This window comes from Ambystoma mexicanum, chromosome 4p (genome assembly GCF_040938575.1).
Source record: "Ambystoma mexicanum isolate Mex_15411 chromosome 4p, UKY_AmexF1_1, whole genome shotgun sequence".
Classification (NCBI taxonomy): domain Eukaryota; kingdom Metazoa; phylum Chordata; class Amphibia; order Caudata; family Ambystomatidae; genus Ambystoma; species Ambystoma mexicanum.
The window spans coordinates 464,528,125-464,550,614 of NC_090927.1; the positions used below are offsets into that span (position 1 = coordinate 464,528,125).

General features: G+C 47.1%; 1 protein-coding gene across 2 annotated transcripts in view; it reads right to left on the reverse strand.

The window, feature by feature from the left end:
* Nucleotides 1-22,490, reverse strand: part of TAF1B (TATA-box binding protein associated factor, RNA polymerase I subunit B) — a 1,890,249-nt gene that overhangs the window by 871,996 nt on the left and 995,763 nt on the right. For both annotated transcript variants that reach the window (XM_069605992.1, XM_069605991.1), the window contains one exon: nucleotides 8,727-8,773. In XM_069605992.1, the coding sequence (XP_069462093.1) occupies nucleotides 8,727-8,773 (47 nt within the window). The remainder of the gene's footprint in view (nucleotides 1-8,726; nucleotides 8,774-22,490) is intronic.

Consider the following 22,490-nt stretch of genomic DNA (forward strand, 5'->3'; position numbering starts at 1 on the left):
GAGGTTTTTAACAAAAGAAATGAACATTGTATCTTGATATGATTTTGTTTTAGTATTAAATTGTTTTCTTAAATATGACTTCAATGAAATATGACATGAAATGGATGAATTTAATATTTTAAATATATGATATGAAATGTATGATATGAAGTAATGAACTAATATTGTTTATTTATTTATTGCATTTGTTGATAGCGTCCAGACCCGGAGGTATCACAGTGCTAGTGCATAAGGTACAAAACCGGCTCGGTGGAATAGCAGGAACATAGGTACAGAAAACGACATGCATGGCGACTCGTATCAGACATATTTGTTGAAGAGAGCAGTTTTGACTTTTTTGCGAAAGGTTAGGTAGGAGGCTTCTTCTTGGATGAGGGGTGGGAGACAGTTCCACAGCGTGGGGGCGATGACCGTGAAGCTGGATCCGCCAGCTCTTTTTCTGGAGAATCTGGGGGTGGTCAGTGTGGTGAGGGAGGAGGTCCGGAGGCTGTGTGGGTTGGGTTTCCTAGTGATGCAGTGAGTAAGGTACGGCGGGGCGGTGTTGTGGATGCAGCTGTGAGTGATAGATGGGATTTTGAAATCAATGCTGGCCTTGATGCTTAGCCAGTGAGCTTTGCGTCTGACTTAGGAGATATGGTCAGAACGTTTGAGGCCCCACACAGACCTGAGGGCGTTGTTCTGGATGAGCTGTAGTTTGTTGAGGTTTTTGGAGGAGGTACCCGTGACGAGGCATTGCAATAGTCTAATTTGCTGCCAATGATGGCTATTGCTAGTGTGAGATAATTGTCTGGCGTGGGGAACTTCCTGGACAAATTAATGAGTATGCAGCAGATGAGGCAATGGCCTTGACTTGTTTGTGCATGTTAAGTGCAGTGTCTAGGTAGACCCAGAGTGTTTTGACATGGAGAGAGACTGGGATGACATTGCCATCAATGACAAAGGAGGAGAAGACGGTGTCCAAGTGTTTAAGGTGGTGTGGAGATCCGACAATTAGTAGTACTGTCTTATCGTCATTCAGGCATAGATGATGATGATGATGATTGGCCATCCATGCATGAATGATGCCATAGACACAGTTGATGGTGGAGGAGTCAGGCTCATGGTTGCCCGAGAATTTGAGGAGGACCTGGATATCATTAGCAAAGTTTGTGTAAAAGATGTTCAGGCTGTCGAAGTGATCAAAAAGCGGCTTGGTGTACATATTATACAGTGTGGGTGCGAGGCAGGGCCTTGTGGGACTCCATAGGAGACAGGGATAGGGTCAGCAGCTTCAGCTCCCGCGAAGACCCTAGAGGTACCTGCCCTCAGGAAGGACTTGATCCAAGTGGCTGCTTCTGTGGAGAGGTTAAAAGTGACCGCGAGGTGGTGGCATAAGATATTGCGGCCTACAAGATCGAAGGCAGCCGAGAGGTCAAGTAGGAGGAGGATGGCTAGATCTCCCTAGTCACGAATGTGGTCGAGCTGAATCTAAGTCCAGGAGGCAGATTCAGTGCTGTGTCTGGGCCTAAATCCAGACTAGCGCGTGGGTTGTTGGTTTCTAGGTATGTTTGGAGTTGTGAGTAGGCGGTGCGAGCGAGGATTTTCAGGAGGTAAGGCATTATTGAGATTGCTGTTGGTGGGCAGGGTGGGATCAAGTGAGGGGTTTTTCAGGAGTGGTGTCACCCAAGCTTCTTTTTTGGAATTGGGGACCGTACAGGAGGTGAAGGAGGCGTCGATGAATTTTGTAATGGCAGGAGCAAGAGGGCCTGCACATAGTTTGATAAGATGTGCTGGGCAGATGTCGCCTGAGCAGTTAGATGCTTTAAGGTGTTGGATGGTGGTGTGTCTGAAGAGTAGACATTGGTGAACTGGAATGGGGGGGTGCTGAGCGAGGGGGCGTGGGGGTTGCAGGTTGAGTGCAGGAGAGCAGATATTTCCTGCTGATGGTTTTGTTCCTGAGGTTGAGGGTTTTGTTCGCTAGGGTGGCTTGTATGAGGGAGCACCAGGCTTGGTCTTTGGGAAAGGTGTTGGTAGGGGGACCAGTGTTTCGAGCTCTTCTGGGATTTTGAAGAGCTCTCTGGTGTTGGAGCTCGCATTGTTGATGCAGGCGTTTGGGTGTTGTGTAAGCTGGCTTTGGTGTTGATAGCTTTTTTGTATACCGAAGCAATGTTGGTGAAGGACTCAGTGTTAGGGGGAGAGGGATTTTTTGTGTCAGATGTGTTCTTTGGAACGTTTAAGTGTGCAGAGGGTTGTTAGCTCCTCTTTGAACCAATTGTGGAGGTGTCTTCTTTTCTGTGTAGTCGTTTTGAAGGGGCGTGCAGGTCTAAGGTGCTGAGGAGAGTGGAGTTCTAGGCCTCGAGGATGGCTTCGGGATCGGTGCTATCGGGCCACGATTCGAGGGAGGCATGAATGGTGGGCTCCAGTACTTCCTTGGTCAATTTGTGGGTATGTCTCGAAGTGATGGAAGGAAGATCTTTGGATATTTCGGTAGGGGTGAAAGCGATGTCCATGGTGAATAAGATCACTGAGTGGTCTGACCAGGGTACCAGGACAATAGATGTGACCTGGCTGGGGGCATTGAGGGATAGGATCCAGTCAAGGATACGACCCTTGGTGTGGGTGAGGGAGAAGACCGACTGTGCAAAGTTCAAATCGTGGGGGGCTGCTGTGAGGGCAGTGGAAATCCAGTCAGCTGGGTCGTTGTATCCCAGGTTGAAGTCCCCCAGGAGTATGAATTTCGTGTTGGGCTTCAAGAGGGGCGTGATAAGTAGAGGTAAGTCGATATCTGGGGAGTCACTGTTAGGTTCAGCGGTAGAGGAGCAGGATTTTGATGGTGGTTTGTGGGCTAGATTCGATTTCAGCAAGTAGAATTTCATAGCCTGGTAGGCATGTGAGGGGGGAGATTCTGATGGGGAGGGATGTTTTAGAAATAAGAGCCACTCCTCCACCTAGGTTGCCCACTCTGTCAACTCTAAGGATGGAGTAGTCTGTGGGGAGGGCGAGTGAGGGACTGGGGCCAGCTGCATAGTGTAGCCAGGTTTCAGTGATGGCCAACATGTCAAATTTGTTGTCGAGTAGCAGGTCATGTATGTCAGGTGCGTGGGCGCAGATGGAACAGGCATTGATGAGGGCATAGGCAAGGTGTTCGGGTGTGGATAGAATGGATGTGGGTGGTGCTAGGGGGATCTTTTTGAGGTCTGCCGCTGGCTGGGAGGTGGGTCGGATGGTTTGGGTGGAGTTCTGGGCAGATATGCTGGGTGAATGTCTTAAGTGGGTGATAGCTTAGGGTTGGGAGAGTAGTGGTATGGGGCCGGTGGTGCGGGCCCCCATGCGCTGAAGGCGAGCAGCTTCTAAGCAGGCGAGCAAAGGGGATGTAGAGGGTGTGTGTGCCAGTGTGTTGGGAAGGTTGGCCAGACGTGCACCGAGTCTCTGTAGGCAGGGGGAGCCCACGCAGGGGGTAGTGAGCACGTGAGCGCTGACTGGGGACGTTGTGAGGTGGAGAGAAGAGCTGCATAGGTCCTATATATTTGTCTAGGGTAATAGGGGAGGAGGTATCCGAGGTTTGGCAATCCAATCCAATTCAGGGTAGACAGGAAGGATGAGGGTGGTGGGATATGGGGTTTAAGCATAGAACAGGCCAGAGTGCGCTCACAGTTGATGGCGCGAGCACAACATGCAGACATGAAATCACATTTGTTGGTGTGGGCACAGCGGGTAGAAATGCAATCACAGTTGATGGTGCGAGCACTACAGGCAGACATGAAATCACATTTGTTGGTATGGGCACAGCGGTTAGAAATGCAATCACAGTTTATAGCACGAGCACAACAGGCAGACATGAGGTCACAATTGTTGGTGCGGACATTACAAGCAAGGGTATTATCGCATTTGAAAACTATATTGCCGGATGGCCCGGTGGGAGGCATAGAGCTAAACGTGGTATATATTGTGAAAAGTTCAATGAACACAAATAAAAAGTCTATTTTGACAGACAATGGGAGACAATTTGCTAGTGGGTACTTTCCAGGAAAATGGCCTGCAAATAGATTGTGAAATAAACAATGTCTTTTGAACAATGAAGTGGGCTGCATCTAAGAACTGCAATCCAGATGCTCTGTGTAGTCCTGATATGAATGGTGGACTAGACTATGGGCCTCATTATAAGCTTGCCGGTCTGGTAACAACGGTACCGGTAAGCTTGCCGGTACCATTGTTACCGGACTGGCAAACTACAAGGTCGGCTTGCGGGTGCCTTTCCGCCCGCCAGGTCTGACCTGGCATGCATACCGGCACCCGCGATCAGACCATGTCGGATGCATCGGCACCATTCACGAATGGTGCCGGTGCATCCGGCCTCCCCATTCCCATTGAGTCCAGTGGGACTCAAATGAGAATGGGGAGCATTTTATTCCAGCACCCGGGAATGGGCAATTACCGGGTCTGCCGGGGCTGTAATGTCCCAGTAATTGCCCATTACTGGCCGCCGGAAAGATATTAATCCGGTGACAGCCGTGCCCCTCATAATGAGGCCCAATGCCTTTGATGAGCCACCAGTATCTGACACCAGAAGGCATACAAACTCAGAAATGTACTTAACTGTTTGCGTGACGCATTGCCAAATGCCACTGAACCCGTGTTTGAAAAGGGGGTGGGGCTTAAACCCATTATATGATTTCTAAAGCCTGCAACCCGGTCCCTGGGGAAAACGAAGCTAGCCGTTGGCCCAGGGAACAGGCCTAGTGGGAGAACCAATAGCAGGAAAAGGAGAGTAGAAAAAGGGGTAGAAACATCATGCCAGTGTGGGTTTCTCAGGTGAGATCAAGCGAGGAGAAAGAGGGCCATAAGACCAAGCAGAGGAACGACAGTGTAGTAGAGCGTGGAGACAGATTGCTGAAAGCATGTGCAAGGTGAGGAATTGGGTGGTGGGCGAGAGAGTGGTACTGTGGAACAAGTGTGGATGGATTGTAGCGTACTAGTAGTATTGAGAGAGTAGTAGCGTAGAGGGGAGAAGTAGTGAGGTGATGAGGGAGTTGTAGTGTGGAGAGGGGTAGAGTAGTAGTGTGGAGAGGGGAGTACCAGAGTGGAGAGGGTAGAGTAAAAGTAGGGGGCAGAGGAAAGTAGGTTGGAGCCAGAAGGAAATCAGAGGGACATAGGGGAAGAGTGAGAGAGGGAGAGACAAAGGAGAGTGGAAGGAAGAGAGCTGTATAAGGTAGGCAGAGAAAGAATAGAGCATCATGGCGAGGAGCCCAAGAGCATGCAGGGAAAAGATCAAGTGAAAGATGGGTGATTAGAAGGCACCTCTTCTTGTACAATTTTATTGTTGGAACTACGCTCGGACTCACTCAGATTGTTGAGAGAGACACACACAGAGAAAAACGGAGATTGAGAGAATGTTTGCCCTAAGGCCATTACGGACAACCACTCACATATTAGACGGGAGGGGTTACCGATCTCTAGCGATCAGCTTGGGGTTTAGGGGACGTCTGGGCTAGGGAGGGAACTGCACTAGGAAGAAAGAGCGGGATGGGCCTTAGTGAGCCCTCATCAATTATTGCAATAAAGACCCTTGAACTGTCTTCAAGGGTTTGTGTGTTCTTGACACCATCTGTGACAGATGTAACAATGCATTTGCTTTCCAAGTCCTAGAGATCGCTTCATTCACTATGCACCATCTAATGAAGAAGTCGATGGGGCTTTGAAAGTTAATGCATTTCACCATCTCTGTATAATATTTCCGGTTAGTGTGATTATACAATAAAGATAGATTACAAAAACATAATTAAAGGATGACGTGAAGTCAAATGCTACTCCACAATTACAACGGTTAAAGATTGGGGCCCTCAGTTCCAGATAAATCTGATCAGAAATCCAAAATCCCATGTGCAACAATCACACATTGATAAAAACACACCTGTTGTGCAAATCAACTAATCACTGAGCCTCATTACGAGGTCGGCAGTAACCTGCCTAGCTTCCCTGCGCCACAGGGAAATTACAAGTCCCAGCGGAGCGGGGAATCAGGCAGCAGATCTTGTAAGTCCCCATTCAGGCAGCAGATATTGTAAATCCCCATTCCCATGCAGTCCCATAGGTCTCCATGGGATATGGGGACTCGGAAGCACCTGCTCCATCTCTGCCAGTGGTTCCATTGCAACTCTGCCTGCCGGGGCCGCTGCGCCCAGCAGGCAGACTCGTAGTGTGGCGGTTGGGAAACAAGGGTGCCAGTAAACTTACTTGTAATGAGGCTCACTGTACTCCAAAATCAATCACTTTAAAAACAGGAACACACACACATATACAAACTAAAACTATGAAATGCTCAAATTCAGTTTCAACAATAACCGTCTCAAATCGGAGGGTGGTTATTTCAGCAATGTTTTAATCAGAAGGGAACAAGGTTCTAAATACATTTTCTACTCCATATTTTCATATAAACTCATTAGGGAATTTAAATCATGCATCAATATGAACATTCTGCATGTTAAATTGCACGTTTACATTGCAAAAGGTGGTCCTCAGGACTCATGGAGGGAAGAAGGAGAAACAAAGTCCCTTTTTACGCAAAGGTTAGTGCATGCATGAACAATGTCACACAGAAGTTAGAATAAAAAAAAAGACCTATAGAAGGTCACGGACAAAAACAAGGGAAAACAAGTAAAGCTACAAATGATGAAGGATCTATGTGCAAAGTACAGGCTGTGAAATTTCATCAGGTATCGTCACGTCTCCACAGGGATGAGCCCTTTCCCATGAGGCTAGGGAGGTGCACCCACTTCCCAACAGTCCTCCTAGGAGTGGTTTAATGCGGGAGGACCTCATGGGGAGGGACTCCCCCTCTGGGGACAAGGACAATCACCAAGGGTACAGCCAGTTGACCAGCGCCACACCCCAACCTTCCCTAAGCCTCGCTCCATTCCAAACCTCTTCCATGAGAGTAGACCAATGTATAACTGTGGTTCACTGGATACAGCCTAAAGAGAAAGTACTAGGATGATGAAGAGTACAGAAGCCATGAAGATTACTGACTGCTAGTTTTGGTATGAGGTGGACCTGAGGAGGCATAAAGATCAAGCTGTCAAAAGAAACAAAGGACTTTGACAATCTGCCAGGGAGGGACTGACAACAATGTATAGGATAAGATGATGGTCTAAAGAAGTTCTCAAGCCCAGCCAGGAGAGGCAACAGGTGTGGAAACCATCCAGAGCAGGAGTTTCAAATCCTGACTGCAGACCAGAGGCATAGAAGAGCGGAGGACGCCAGCAAATCCCAGAGGGAGTTCTCCATAGGTCCAGCTGGAGCACACCTGAGCACGAAGCGGGAAAAGATAACTGAGCAGTACTGCAGAGCGCAGAGCCGCCACGGTGCAGCAGAAGTAGAGGAGAGAAGAACAAAGAGGCGAACAGACGCACCCCAGTCCCAGGAAGCCCCAGTGGCGTACCAAAGTTCCAAAGAAGGTAACGGGAGGTATGAGAGACCCAGAGGGGACTCGGGAGTGGAACAGAGGCAGGCTGAAGCAGCTCTTCCCTGGCCCACTAGTAACAATCAAACTATTGGGTGGAATGGAGTGAGCAACTGAGGAGTACTTTGTCGCAGTGGTAGCAATAAGCAAACTGACCACCAGAGACAATCGGGAACCCTATTAATATCAAACAAACCATTTGAGAGGAACGTCCTCGTCGCAGTGGCAGCGATAAACCCACTGACCACCAGAGACAGGTCGGAGACCATAGCAATATCAAATCAAGCATCTGAGGAGAACATCCTCATAGTAGTGACAGCAGTAAGCCCACTGACCACCTACATAAGTGAACTGAGCATCTGAGGAAATATTTCTTGTAGCAGTGGCAGGGATAAGTCCACTGACCACCACAGAAGGGTTTGGGACCCAAAACTAAGTGAACTGAGCATTCGTGGAAAGCATCCCCACAGCAGTGGCAGAGGTATGTCCACCGACAACCAGGGAAGGGTCTGGGACCCAAACGCCAGTGAAACAGAAATCTGAGGAAGCTTTCCACGTCACAATTGGCGAGATAAGTCCACTGAAACTCAGAGAAGGATTTGGGACTTTGCTAATGCCATGAGAGTGGGAAAATAAACATCAAGTCAAAAGTCAATTTGATTTGAGAACTCTCAAACACCAGGAGAAGGGAGTTATTCTCCCAGTGAAGTAACGAAAGCCCTTTGAATATACTTAAGAGACGCCAGGGCAAAAGAAGTCATTCCCCCTGGCTTTGTTGTGAACTATAATGGAGTGTGCAGAATGGAGCCATTCTCCTGGCCCGGAAAGTTAAGTTGTACAAAGGTTTTGTTAGAACCACAAGCCAGGGGAACGGAGTAATCCCCCCTGGCATCCGTTTGCAAGAGAACATTTTTGGAACACCACCTGAACACCTGAAGAAGGAATTTTTGGTTGGATTACATTATTCTTTAGCTTAGGTAAGGGATAGAAGGAGGTGGTGTCACAGGATGGTGGAGTTTGAATTTTGATGGACATTCTGACGGATCCTTTAGCGTTAGTTTGAAGCACGATCCCCCTCTTAATAGAAAGGGATAGTGAGGGTTTCTGTTAACTATACATACAAGTTTACAGCAACCAACATGCCACAGTTGTGTCAGCTTCCTTCTTCGACAGACTGACAAGCCACAACATTGGTACACTGTGTTGGTCTGACAGTAAATATCAGTCATCAAGTTCTTTTTTTCCACTTGTCTGTTCTGCCAATAACATTTTTGGAAAATGTACATACCTTCTTCATTCTCTCGGTTCCTTTCTTCAACAAAATCTGCCAATGACCTGCAAATAATGATTTTCAATAGCCATGTTAATACCACATTTTTGCCATCTCTTGTTGGACTTTTTCAAATGTTTCCATAATGTATTGAACAGTATAAAAGCACTACTAAGAAACACATTAAAGAAGATCATGCAATTTCATTAGAGTTATTTGTAAAATGTGAAGTCCTCATGCTATAAAAGCGTTTAGTGAATTCCATGGTGCTTCTAAGAAAGCAGCCTGAAAAAAGAACAAATTACTTACCCCCGGTTATATTCTTTCTGATGTATGTTTCTCCCATGGATTTCGCATCGTAAATGTATCCTGCGGCGGCAGCACAACTTCGGAAAAAGCTTTTCACCACCAAGGGCAATTGGCATCAAGAATCCTAGACACTCCTCGACATTGTGATGTCGACATCAACATAACTATGCGGCACAGCGCACTGTGACCTCAGTTTCTCTTTTTTCCCCCCATTTTGCTCAGTCGCTTAAGGATTTATGAATGCAACACTCCCTGACGAACCATATGACTTGCGGGCTATCATGAGCCTATGGCAGAGGAGAGGCTTAAGAAAAGCCAATTAGTGCTCTATTATTACGGGCAGAATGGGAGGCGATGAGGAATCTGTGGGAGTAACATCCATCAGAAAGAACATTACCGGAAGGAAGTAATTTGTTCTGGATGGTATCTTACATGGATTCCTCATTTTAAATTGACTAACATAGCAGTACTCACACGTTTGTGCATGGAAAAAGAGAACCACACCTGTCCTGATACCCTTACAATGTATTGTAAGGAAGGCATGGTATTAACATTAAGACAGACACAAGTGACCACAGTTCAAGGGTGTTTATTGAACTTCAAAAAGGATTTGAAAAACGCCTATCTAATCCTAAATCTACAGATTTGAGCAAGCTATGACCATCAAATAATAATACAGTCCTCGTAGTGTATTGTCAAAATAAAAAGGCATATACTAATAAACCTATTGTGAATCCTTACCTCTAAATACAAATAGTGTGGGAAACAATGTTACGAAAAAGAAAGAAGAGTTCACAAAATCATATGCCAGGATGTTCAGGCCGTTGGCCTCCCTTCCATACGTTTTCAGCACGGGACAAGGGGGTACACTCGCGCTAAGCACAGTCTCTGGCTTCTCTAGTACAAGGGTACAGTTCAATCTTTAGCATCAGGACCTTCCATGCCCAAGTCTCTTTGCCTTTCAAAGTCTCTTATTCAGAGGGCCAGATGCGACACACAAACGATACGTTATTTTCCTCTTTCAGATGATCACAAGTACTTAAGTTCTTAGGCGACAAACAAACACGTTTCTATTACCTCGGTTTTTAAACCTTGTGTGCTAATAGCAATAAACACTGAGCCCACAAGTTTCACAGGATGGTAATGGCCCGAGGGCTTGGCAGCCCTTCCACTTGGTGCTGGGCCGTTGACTGATGAAGTCTGCAGACCGAGTGATTATTGTTATATTACAATTCGATAGATTTAAGCTAGTTTTCTGCACCGTAGCTGCATAATAGGAGTTATTTGACCTGTTAATTTCGCTTGACCTACAATACATGTTATTTTCAGCTCACTTTCCGATAAATTCTATTTGTAGATGGTTTGAATTTAGATTTTTCAAACTTGTCTGATGTTGCATCAGACTAATCTCACTTTATTTTGGTATTTCAGACCAAGACACGCTAATTGCACAAGATTACATTCCTAATTTCACAAAATAGAAAACGGTTTCCATGGTCTTTTATGCTCACCCACCACTCCTTATTTTAAAATATTTATTATAAATCTGGCTTAAACCTAGAATTTTCTCCTCCTCTAAATCGGTTTTACCCTCTCCAAGTCTCTTGTTCATAAACTACTCATATATTTGGAGTAGGCTGTCCTTGGCAGCCAACCTCTCTAGACCTTGAAGAGACGCAGTGTATCCAAGTGGTGATCCGGTCAATCATACTACTCACTAAGCTTAGGATAGCCTGAGTGCACATCGAACACCTCATGCATCCATCACGTTTTCTCTCAAACATCACATTTCTTTCCTCTTCTTTTCCTCTCTCTTCCTATCCTCTCTCTCCCTTTTAGGGAGAATTCTCTGTTAAGGCTAATTTCCCAAACCTAGTGAGTCCCCCAGCGGCTTTGCTGGATTTTTTTGGGGTTTATTTTTTTCTCCTGCTAAGAGTGAGACTCTTTTTCTCCCACTCTTAGACATAATTTGAGATATCCTTTGACTTTGTAATGTGTTTTATGGGCTATGGGGTCTTTTACTCCATAGGGTTTCATGTATTTTTGGTAAGTGTGTTACACAGCACCCTCAGTGCAGTAACACAGGGGTGTCATAGTGACCCCCAAACCCAGACTCCATACCCTGGTACTGACTACTGTCTCCCAGGCCATGTAAAGTCACCATTGACTTTACCAGTCTTAAATTGTGAACAGAACCAGTACAAACCATCATATTGTGGAAGTGCTGTTAGGGGTAATTAGATTGCCCCTGGGTCTGTTTTTCGATGGGGCACTGTGCAGTCCCCCCTTGTCGAGTTTCTGGCTGGTGGCAGTGGTTACCACGCAAAATATTCCACCGGAATATTTCCTATGGGATTTTCCCATTCATTTTAAACGCACCACTTCTTTGGAGCAATGTTAAAGATACCGCCGGGTTATTTATTTAATATTTATTCCCCGGTTGGGTCTTTTTGCCAGGACTCGGTTTTAAAATGGCGTTTGTGTTCGCCCATGTAACTCCAACCCAAGTCGAGCCCTTTGTTCCACTTTTTGGCGGGCTTCTGCAAAGAAGCCTCCAAAAGTGGTGCCACTGTCTGGGTCTACAGGATGTGTGGGAGGGGGGTTTAGGCACCCTGGACTATGTTGCCTCGGCAACTCAAGTCGCACTCTTGTATGATTGGCCCAGTGATGAGCCGCCCAGCTGACCACTTAGCATGTTTGAGTGACAGGTAGGACTGATGAATGGGGGTTTTCTGCATAAAAGCAGGGCTTTGGGGACTGGAACTTCAGAAGTCGCCACAGGACCAAAGAATCCAAAGAGGGAGAAGCTGAGCCGACCTGCAACGACGACACCGCCGGTGGAGCCCTGCTGAACCGTCTCACCACTTCCCAACGACAGAGAAGATCTTCATCCCGGAGAGTCTTCTTCCTCTGAACTGGTGGGGATAACCAGTTCGCCCTCTTTTTCGCCTTCCTGGATCGTCTCGTGGTTGAATCGCCCGGGCCAAGCACCCCGGCGGCCGGATAGCCACGCGTCACCACTACCGAGAATAAAAGGGTAGTACCTTTTAACCGGGAAACTCTGCAGCTGGTTTCTTCCCTGGCAGTGCAACGACCTCCAGCTTTCCTCCACGTCGAGATCTTCTCTTCCCCTGGAAGAAGCACCGACTTGCACCCGCTGCCAGGAACAACTGCCCCCGCTGGAGCTTTCTCACCATTTCAGGTACTGTGTCCCGTCTGGTCTCCCTTGCAACAGACTGTTCAAGGTGTCCTGTAAATCCTTGACTCTCTATCCTGGGGTGACTTGGGACCTGCTAACTAACTTTTCCTGAACTGATCCAACCCTTTTTTTGAACTATCTGCAAAGACTTTTTAAAGTATTATTGAACTGTGTGATCTTGGACACATTCTGCCTTGCTCTCTCCAAGAGTGGGCCTGGCCTATGAACTTTCTTGCTCTAACAGTAGACTCTGCCTTTTTCTGACTTGCTGTGGTTCTTTTAAAAAGTGCTGGTTTTGTGCTGTCCTAATTCTACCTTTTCCCTCCCTTTTTAACTTATTGGAGTGCCATCTTAGATTAAGCGCTCACCTCTGTCTGCAAATAAGTGGTGTTTTAACTAAGACTTGTTCAATTAGTAATCAGGGATGTATATATATTGATAGTGACTGTGTTTGAACTTGCTTGCCATATTAGTGTTAGTGTATTTTACAAGTGTGTTTTTAAATAAATAATTATATACTTTTATACCCAAGCTCTGGTCAGGGTTTGCTTGTGCTACTGTATCTCCGTACCTATTTTGTATACTCTACATACTGTCTAACTCTTCTTGAGAGAAGTCTGGCTGCTCAGCCACAGCTACCAGGTAAATCTGGGTGGTACAGACTGCTACCAATTGGGTTTACTGCGAACACCTGTAGTCCTAAGACTTTTGCAGTGGTCCCTAAGGGAACCGCGCAGGTTTCTGCCTAACACTCATATATCATATTTTCATTTTCCTTCAGCAGATTATAGTCTGGCGATACTGGAGCTGGGTCTTAATACACCCTAAAGTTGCAGACAAGGATATGCACTTTGAGACCCTTATGGTGGGGATTCTGTACATTGTAAAAACTCAATAATAATAATAATGATTTAATGGAGATTAAAAGCCCTCCGGACTGCTATGAAATGTCTGATTTAACCAATCTGGCTATTTTATTGACATGACTATGCTCTAAGTAGCAACCAGGTGCTTGAGGCACTCTGTACAGTGACTACAGAGGATGAAAAAGAAGACAGTAATATTCAAATACAAACTGTTAGGTCAGCGGTATAGGAGGTGTGGATATGCACGGTGAAACGAATAAGAGTAAGTGTAGAATTTCAGCAGTAGGTTCTGAAGGGCACTTTTTGTCAACAAGGCGAATGGGATCAAAATGAAGGTGAGTGAGAAATATGGCTTGAACGGCAGAGTGAATAATTATTGTGATGAGTGGCAGAGTAAATGGGAAAATTAGACAATGAAGCTTGGGCTGATGTGCTGTTCCGGCCCATAATGGCTCGCCAGTACAGAGGAAGAGGCCAAGCCAAGTGTAACTTGTTAGGGAAGTGGGAATCTGTGGTGTATTTTTGCAATAAAAAAGTGACAACAACAAATAAGAAGGTTGCGTTGGAAATGGGAGCCTGAGACAGAGCGTCTCTTCCATTTTTATGCATGGTGAACTACGGAGCAGGTAGGGAGGGTTGTACGTGGAGGGATCCTGTCAGATGGCATTCATCATGAATCAGGTAATTGAGCAAGTTTCAAATTAGAGGGGTAGTTCAGTAAAAAAGTTATTGGCCCAAACGACTGGGCTTGTATTTTAGATTGTACATCAATCGTTCTTTAAAAAAAATCCACTGCAATTTACCCGAGTTTTTCTCACTTTAACACTTGCGAAAACAACGGGTCGGGAACCTCCATCTTGTGCTAATGTTATCCACCGATCCATTGCCCTAAGTTCAAATGCCCTCGCAGCACTAATTTAGATCACCCGGCCCAAACGCTGACATCACTAGACACTCATGTTGAACTCCACCTATTTCAATGACGTTAGTGAGCAGCGTAGTCAAGGATACTCTGCCATCACAAACGTCATGACATTATCTAACGCAGAACCAGGAACAAACACACACATCCACAACAGACAAACATTTTATTTCTTTTCACAAAAAAAAATGATTAAAACTGTTTATTTTGAAGAAAACAGCAATAGCCTAACAAGTACTTTTAATTTTGACATAACACTGAAGAGTTCATTAAGTCCACGAAAACATGTCTAGCTTTTTCCAATCGAGGTTACAGCTAGCGAAAATCGCATGGTTCTCATTTTTTGCTCAAGTTTGAATGGTGATCTTATAATGGTTATTCCGTTTATCGATCGATTAATCCCTGTCTTTGCATTCCTCACAGAACGTTAATATCTTTCATCAGAGATTTACGATCGGCACACATGGCGTTCCCTTACAGAGAAGAAATTAGTGGTTTAAATTTCAAATGCAACATTTTCATATCTGCACGTTTTCAGAACCTATAGGCTGCCATGTTGCTCCTTATAACTGCAACTGCAAAAGGACAGATTGGTGTCTGGCAATCGTCCCAGATAATGATTATCACAGATGTGTTGTTGATGATTATTGTCCAATTGCAGTTGAAGAAGCCGTCGACCAGTAAACTGTACCCATGACAGACGCACATCGGTATAATATAGCTATGTAAAATCGAGAATGCAAAAATATATTTCAGTACCCAATTTATAATTGACCATTTTTTAAAAATTTTATTACTGTATCATTACTTTTCATTTAGAAAGTGTTATACCTTCCGTATGCACACCATTTTATGAAAAGAACTCCATTTCATGTTAAATAAATTGAATTAAATGAAACGTCGTACAGAGCAGTCCATCATTCCCCTAAGGTCACTGTCTCATGGGCGTCCCCCACCTTTTCTCCCGCAATGTCTATTTCTTTAAAATCCCCATCCAAGAAGATCGTCAATGCAATGATTAATGTGGTTCTCTCTCCTGACAGGATAGTAGGCCACCATTCAACCGTAGTGTATGACTTCCGTTCTTCAAAAAACCCACCCAATACTCGCGTTCTTTAAGTTGTGAGTGCCTTACAGAAAAGGACAAGATGTTTTAGAGTTTCTCTCTCCTCCTTCAGATTCCATAATCTACAGCCAGTATGTCTCTGTGGCCCGTTGTCTCTAGATGCCAAGACCTCCTGATTTGGATATAGGTTGAGAAAGATGCTCCTGAATTTTGTTCTTATTGCAAAGCTTGGGCACCTTGACAGGTATGTAGGAAGAACGTTGTAAGGGCACCTTATAACACCCTCTTGGAGGTAAATATTTTGCTTTACTATACTAGCTTTATCCTGTGTCAGGATCCAATTCTGTCGCCAGATCCTAGTCTTCACCGAGTCTGGGTTGGTCAATATTTGCTCTTCTTTGGATGTTACAAGATCAAATGCCCCCCTGCAAGTGCTCTTCCAGTCCTTCAACCCACAATTGCCTCCTCCCTGGAATGCCCTCTTCAGTGTCCCAAATCCTCTTATCAAGTCCATTGCTTTAACCTTCCGTAGGAATGCAAGATTTTTCCAAATGATGTGTGCTTGGAGCGAGATTAAGCCCAGCTCTTGTCTAACTACTGCCATAGGGACACACTTCAGAAGGTTCAACAAGCTTTTCCAATAGGCACTTTCCAGGGAGTCCCAGATTTTTCAAGGTAGAGTCAAGAATGTTTCTGTTCCACTATGGGCGCAACCTTTGCTTTGTAGAATGTTAGTGCTGGTATGATAATGTCATGCTTACCTCTGGTGCCCTGCAGGAGTGCCTGGTCCGGTCTGTACCGATGCTTAGCCCCCTCGATGGCTGCCTTCACCCCGACGCTTGCCCCCAGCCACTCCTTCCCCCACTGGTCGACTGGGGATTAACTCCCAGGGGACCGTGAGGTTGGGAGGGACCTGTGTGGTTTTGGGACTTTGGGGCTGTATCGTTCTGGGGGTAAGGGTGACCTAAAGGTAAGTACAGGGTAAGTATAAGCGCAGTACCTTTCCCTTCTGCGCCTCCCCTCCAGACCCTGGGTTGGCTGCGACACACAGGATACAACGGTGAACATGTAAGTCTCGATTTAAACACTAGTGTCCAACTTGCTGTGCGAACTTGGTCTGAGCTTACTTTCCCAATGTCTTTGATGTTCTTCTTCACAGGAGCTGAGTGACTGAATGAGATGCTGACGGAACAGAGCTGGACTCAATGCGCAGGTGAGCACAATAGGCACTGGCAGTGGTCGAAGAACGGAATGTGACCTCTCATGCTGTTGCTTTGCCTTTCAGGTCCTTGGGTGCTGCGGGAAAGACCACCGTTGGAGAAACGAGGAAGAACCAAGTTGAGCAGGCGATGAAGAACCAATGTCCAAGATGAGCAGTCCCACCGGTAAACTCTGGGTGCGGTTCGGAAGAAACAAAAATGAACACAGAGACCGAGCCTTTACACGAGGATGTGGATCCTCATTTCAGGTGAGTTTCCACTGCTTCCCATCCATGTAAAGTTGTCGGTACATGCAGAGCAGGAGCAGTAAGTGAGACACTGTTCTTGCAAAGAGCAGAAGAAACACTAAGCACAGGGTGCGGTCCGGGTGTGGTTTTATAGCCTTGGGCCACGCCCTCCTAGCATTAGACTGCCAGGGGCGTGGGTTCCTCGCACATGCTCAGCGCTCCTTTGCACGTGCCGGCGTTCCCTCTCTTGGTAGGCGCGCTGGTGCAGATTGCGGCCTTGCTCCATTCTACCCGCTTACGCCAGCTAGCCACTATACCTATCCACCACCTCCCCACTCTATCATGGGGGAATACCCCTCTCCCTTGGGCACGACCGCGCTGGGCCCGCAATGGGATCGTGACAGCACTCCCCTCCAAAGCCCCCCCCCCCAAGAAGGGCCACCCCAGGTCCTGGCTTGTTGGGATGGTTGTGGTGACATCGGGCTACTAATCATGGGGCATGAATGTTTTCTTCGGGTTCCCATGTCCTATCTTGGATATTATACACTTTCCAATCCACTAGGTAATATAAACTCTGTCTGCTCATTTTGGAATCTAAAATGTCTTTGACTTCATATTCCTTTTCCCACCCTAGGACCTCTACTGGAGGAGGGTTAGTCAAGGAATTTCGGGTACCTGGGTACACGGGCTTGAGCAGCGATACATGAAAAGCTGGGTGAATTTTCATTGCCGATGGGAGTTTAAGCATGAGTGCAACAGGATTAAAGACAGCTGTCACTGGGTAGGGACCGATAAACTTGGGGTGGTATCTTTTTGGCCTTTTAATCGAATATACTTGGTAGAAAGCCAAACCCTGTTGCCCACCTGGTACTTGGGTGCCTCCTTCCTTCCTTTAATCGGCAAAGGATTTTTGGCCGTTCTTCGTGTCGCGTAGGGTTTGAATGGCTTTTTGTAAGGTTTCTTGGATGTTGGTGTGTAACGATGGGACTGCAGGCATTTCCAGAGCCATGGGTGGGCCGAGGGCTGTTGTCCGTGGGTTGCGTCCATAGTGGAAGTAGAACGGTGAGAACCCAGTGGAACTATGAATGCTGTTGTTGTAGGCATATTCTGCTGCCAAGAGAAGATCCACCCACCCATCGTCGGCTTGAGGAAACATACACTGAAAATACTGTTCCAGAGTTTAGTTTGTTCTCTCGGTCTGTCCATACGTTTGCTGATGGTGACTGGTGGACAGCCGGATATCAATTTGGGCCTTGGTGCAGCAGTGCTTCCAAAATGTCGATATAAATTGGCTTCCTCGATCCGAAATGATGACTGAGGGGAAGCCATGTACTCGCATTATGTTGGTTAAGAAGGTCTGCACAAAGGTTCCTGCGTTTGGTAGGCCCTTCAGTGCTATGAAGTGCGCCATCTTGGTCAGCAAGTCCACGACCACCATGATGGTATTGTACCCATTACACAGGGGAATTCCGCAACAAAGTCCAAGGAAATGGTGTGCCATGGGGCCGGCGGTATGGTAAGGGGTGGAGCAAACTTGAAGGTTTGGTTTTAGGCGTCTTGCTGCTGGCACATACATTGCAAGTCGATGTAGCGAATCACGTCCTTTTGCCACGTAGGCCACCAATAATGTTGCCAGAACTTTCCTAGGGTTTTGGTGATTCCTGGATGACCCGCTGCTAGGGCATCATGGTAGTTATGTAGTATTTCGTGCTGCATTCTGGGCTCCGGGCCATATAGCCTTCCCTGGTAGTAAGGGAGCCCGCCCTCAATGGTTCGTTGCAGATCTTGGGTAATCCATTCCTGCCATTGTTCCGGGTTCAACGATTGTTGGATGGCACAATGAAGCTGGTATGGGGGCAGGAACGTAGAACTGGACAAGCCCAGCAACTTGCTCCCTGGGATGATGACCATGGGTTCTGCAACTGTGTAGGCATCCCTTCCCTCTAGGCTCCATCCAATGCGCGGTAGGGCGTCTGCCTTCCCATTCTTAACCCCCAGGCGAAACGTGATGACAAAGTCATACTCTGAGAAAAATTGGGCCCACCGGAGTTGGCGTGGGGACTGGGCTTGTGCCATTTGCAGGTACGGCAGATTCCGATGGTCAGTATACACCATGATAGTATGTCACGTGCCTAACAGATGGTGGCGCCATTCCTTGAATGCCGCCTTGATGGCCAGTAACTCTTTGTTGGTTATCGAGTAATTTAGTTCCGCTGGTGAAAACCTTTTTGACCAAAATGCCACGGGATGTAGGTGAGTGGTCGTCGGGTCCCTTTGAGACAACACTGCTCCCATCGCGACACTGGAAGCATCTGTTTCAACCACGAATTGTAGCCCTGGGTTTGGATGCTTCAAAATGGGTGCTTTCATGAATTGCGTCTTCAGTTGTTTGAAGGCCCGCACAGCTTCAGGGGACCATTTAAAGGCCTTGAGCTTCCTAAGTAGCGAGGAGTTGGGTGTGCTATGTCCGTAAACCCAGGTATGAACCGCTGATAGAAGTTAGTGAAGCCTGGGAATCTTTGCACATTCTTGAGCGATGTAGGCGAGGGCCAGTTCAAAATTGCCTCCACTTTCCCATTTTCCATTTGGATGCCATGTGGGGTTAGTATAAAGCCAAGGAACTCCACTGTGGTTACGTGAAAAAAGCCTTTCTCCAGTTTTGCGTAAAAATGGTGCTGGCGGAGCTTTTCTAGGACGGCCCTAACATGATGTACGTGCTCCTCTTTCGTCGCAGAGTAGATTCATATATCGTCTATATAGACCATATCGCAGACGTCCAATAACTCCCGCAGTACATCCGTCATGAAAAACTGGAAGGCCGCCGGGGCATTGCACAGTCCGAAGGGCATTACAGTGTATTCAAACAGCCCACCCTTCGTGCGGGAGGCCGCCTTCCATCGTCCCCCTCTTTAATGCTGACTAAGTCATATGCCCCACGCAGATCCAATTTGGAGTATATTTTTGCGTCCTTAACTTTGCCCAGTAGTGTGGGAATCAACGGTAAGGGGTACCGTCTCTTCACAGGGATTTTATTGAGCCCTCGATAGTCGATGCACGTCCTGAGGTCCCCTTCTTTCTCCGGTATGAAATACTGGGTGGAGGATGCCGGGGACTTGGACGGCCGGATAAACCCATTGGCCAGATACTGGTCTAGATATTCCCACAGATGTTGTTTTCTTTTTCTGTGAGCGCGTAGATGGTATTAGATCAATTTGGCAATCATACAGTCTATGGCGTGGAAGGGTGTTGGCTAATTCTTTCCGAAACACGTCCTCAAATTCTTGATACCTGGGAGGCAATTGTCCTGCCGTGCTGGGGGAGGCAGCTGCTCCTAACTTTAGCGCTCTATGGACTGGTGGTAGGTACGGGTAACAAGTGCGCAGGCATTCGGACGGAAAAAACACTGTTTTCCAATTAATAACAGGATTATGCCGTTCTAGCCACGGCATGCCAAGTATGGGTTTAAAAGGTGGGGCACTGATCAAGTCGAAAGTCATGAGCCCTCAGTGGCCGTCTTTGCATACTAATTCCACTTCTTCTGTGCACTGCGTTACGGGTCCAGATGACAGTGGAGACCGGTCTACTGAAATGATGTCTATCTTCCCCCTTGGCTGCCCCGGTATGCCCAGTCTTCGAGCTACTCCGATATCGATATAGCTGCTGATGCCCCCGCAATCAATATAAGCCTCCAGGGCGTACATCCGGTGAGGTTGTCCTGGCCTGATCAGAATGACAGGTAAGGTGAGGTGTGAGACCGTGGTTACTTTAGTTTCCCTCAACAAGCCGATTCCCTACTCTCGTCGAGTCCAGGAGTTTTCCGATGACTGTGTGGGATCCTGGGGACTGGTCACTGTCTCTCCAATGGCCCCCAGGGCCCATTTATTCGGCTTACTAGGGCAGTCTTTCAGGAAGTGGCCCGCCTTGCCACAATATAGACAATTGTTGCTGCCGGCGTGTCTCTCTTTCCTCCTTAGAGAGTGGTCCCGTCGCACTGCCCAACTGCATGGGTTCTGGGGTATTTTCTTGTGGACGCACTTGTACTTCACGTGGATGCACATATACGGGCCGGGCTTCCGCCCTCTTTCGATCTGCCTTTCTCTCTTGCAAACGATGATTCAACTGTATCACTAAGTCTATATAGTCTGCACAGCTTTCAGGTGGGTTGACTACTTTCGCTAAAAAGTCTTTCAGCTCACCCCTGAGGCCTCGATAGAAGAGGGTGGTTCTTTTTTCCTCTGGCCAATTTATTTCAGCCACGAGCCGATTGAATGTCGTGATGTATACCAATAGATCTTGGGACCCTTGCCATAGGGCCAGCAGTTCTCGGTTTAAGGCTGCCTCTTGATTTCTGCGGGCAAATAGTTTGTTCAGCTCTTGCTGAAATGCGCAAAAGTTATGTAAGATGGGTGTAACGCTCACCTGATTCTCGCAGAGGCGCCGGTCTTGACTGGGCGACTACCGTATCTTCAAAGGTGATGTGTAGCACCCGGTTGGCTCTTTGGGCTGGACCTCTGTGCACTGTATGCCTGACGTGTAGAGTAAGATGTCTTAGGTAAGTGAATGCCGAGCTCTCCATCTGCCTCGGGGCAGGGTGCTGTAACCAGTTTCTTCACTGGATAGGTAGCGCAGGCCTCTTGACTTCAGAGGACTGCTGTCCGTCGTTTACTGCACGAACGGTAAGTTTCGAGTCATTCAAATGTCTTTAAAGTCTTTAGTAATGATGTCTCTTGTTTTGCAGGGTTCCGGCGATGGCGGATGACGGGCTGAAGTGAGTTGAAGATGGAGCCCGTGTGATGAATAGAAGCGCCTGGAAGCACGTAAGTAAGCGCTTGTTGCCTGCTTCACTATGCGCTCTAACTGTCTTTTTATTTTGCAGGTACGAGTTCGGAGCGGCTGCAGGGTGCCGGAATACCCACTGGATTAGATGTGGAAAGGAGTAATGGCACGTGAGTATTAAAGTTCCCCAATGTCTTTAAACGCACCTTGTTTTGTCTTTCAGATGCCGGAATGCAGTGTGAAGACCTCCGGAGCGCACGAAGAGTAGGTAAGCCTTTGCCTTTCAGATGCCGGAATGCTAACCTGTTCTTTCTTGTCTTTATAGGTGTTGCTGAAGACTGGATTCAGGATGGTAAGCCTTTGCCTTTCAGATGCCGGAATGCTAACCTGTTCTTTCTTGTCTTTATAGGTGTTGCTGAAGACTGGATTCAGGATGGTAAGCCTTTTTCCTTAGGCCCTGGACCGGATGCAGAAGACACGATGAGCGTTCTGCTGCAGAGGTTGCAGAATAACGCAAAGCAAGATTCATCCACCGGGTGTGGTTTAAATAGCCTCCTGTAGTGCTTAGGTGTCTCCTTCCACAGCCACGCCTAAGTAAGAAAAGAGTTCCTGGTAAGAAAAGAGTTCCTGCCTTCCAGAAGAGTTCCAGTGTTCTGAATCTAGGGAGTGGCTCCAGCCCCACCCAACAGGAAAAGTAGATCCAAACAGAAGAGGATCAGAGGCTCAACTGGCAGGCAAGTAAGCAGCATGGTCTGCTGAAGGTAAGTCCACCCAAGCATTATGAGCCCGGCGCTTCCAGCGCTGGGACTGGGCATATTTATGAGCCTGGTGCCACTGGCGCCAGGACTGGGTCCAAAAGGTCCCAATTGGGACTGGTTGGCACTCGGAACCTGGGTTATGGATCTGCTTCCAAGGGAGTTGGGAAAACCCTGACCTTTTGGAAGCAGAGATCATGACAGCACGCCCCCCTCAAGGCCCCTCCCAAACCGGGCTTCTCCGGGGGTTTTGGCTTGTCAGGAAATGTTCGGTGAAATCTTCTGATTAGGCGAGGAGCGTGGACATATTCAGCAGGTTCCCAGGATCTCTCTTGGGGGCCGTAGCCTTTCCAGTCAATTAGGTAGAATAGTTTAGATTTGGAGATCTTGGAGTCCAGAATGCTTTTGACTTCAAACTCGAGTTCTCCATCCACTAGGATAG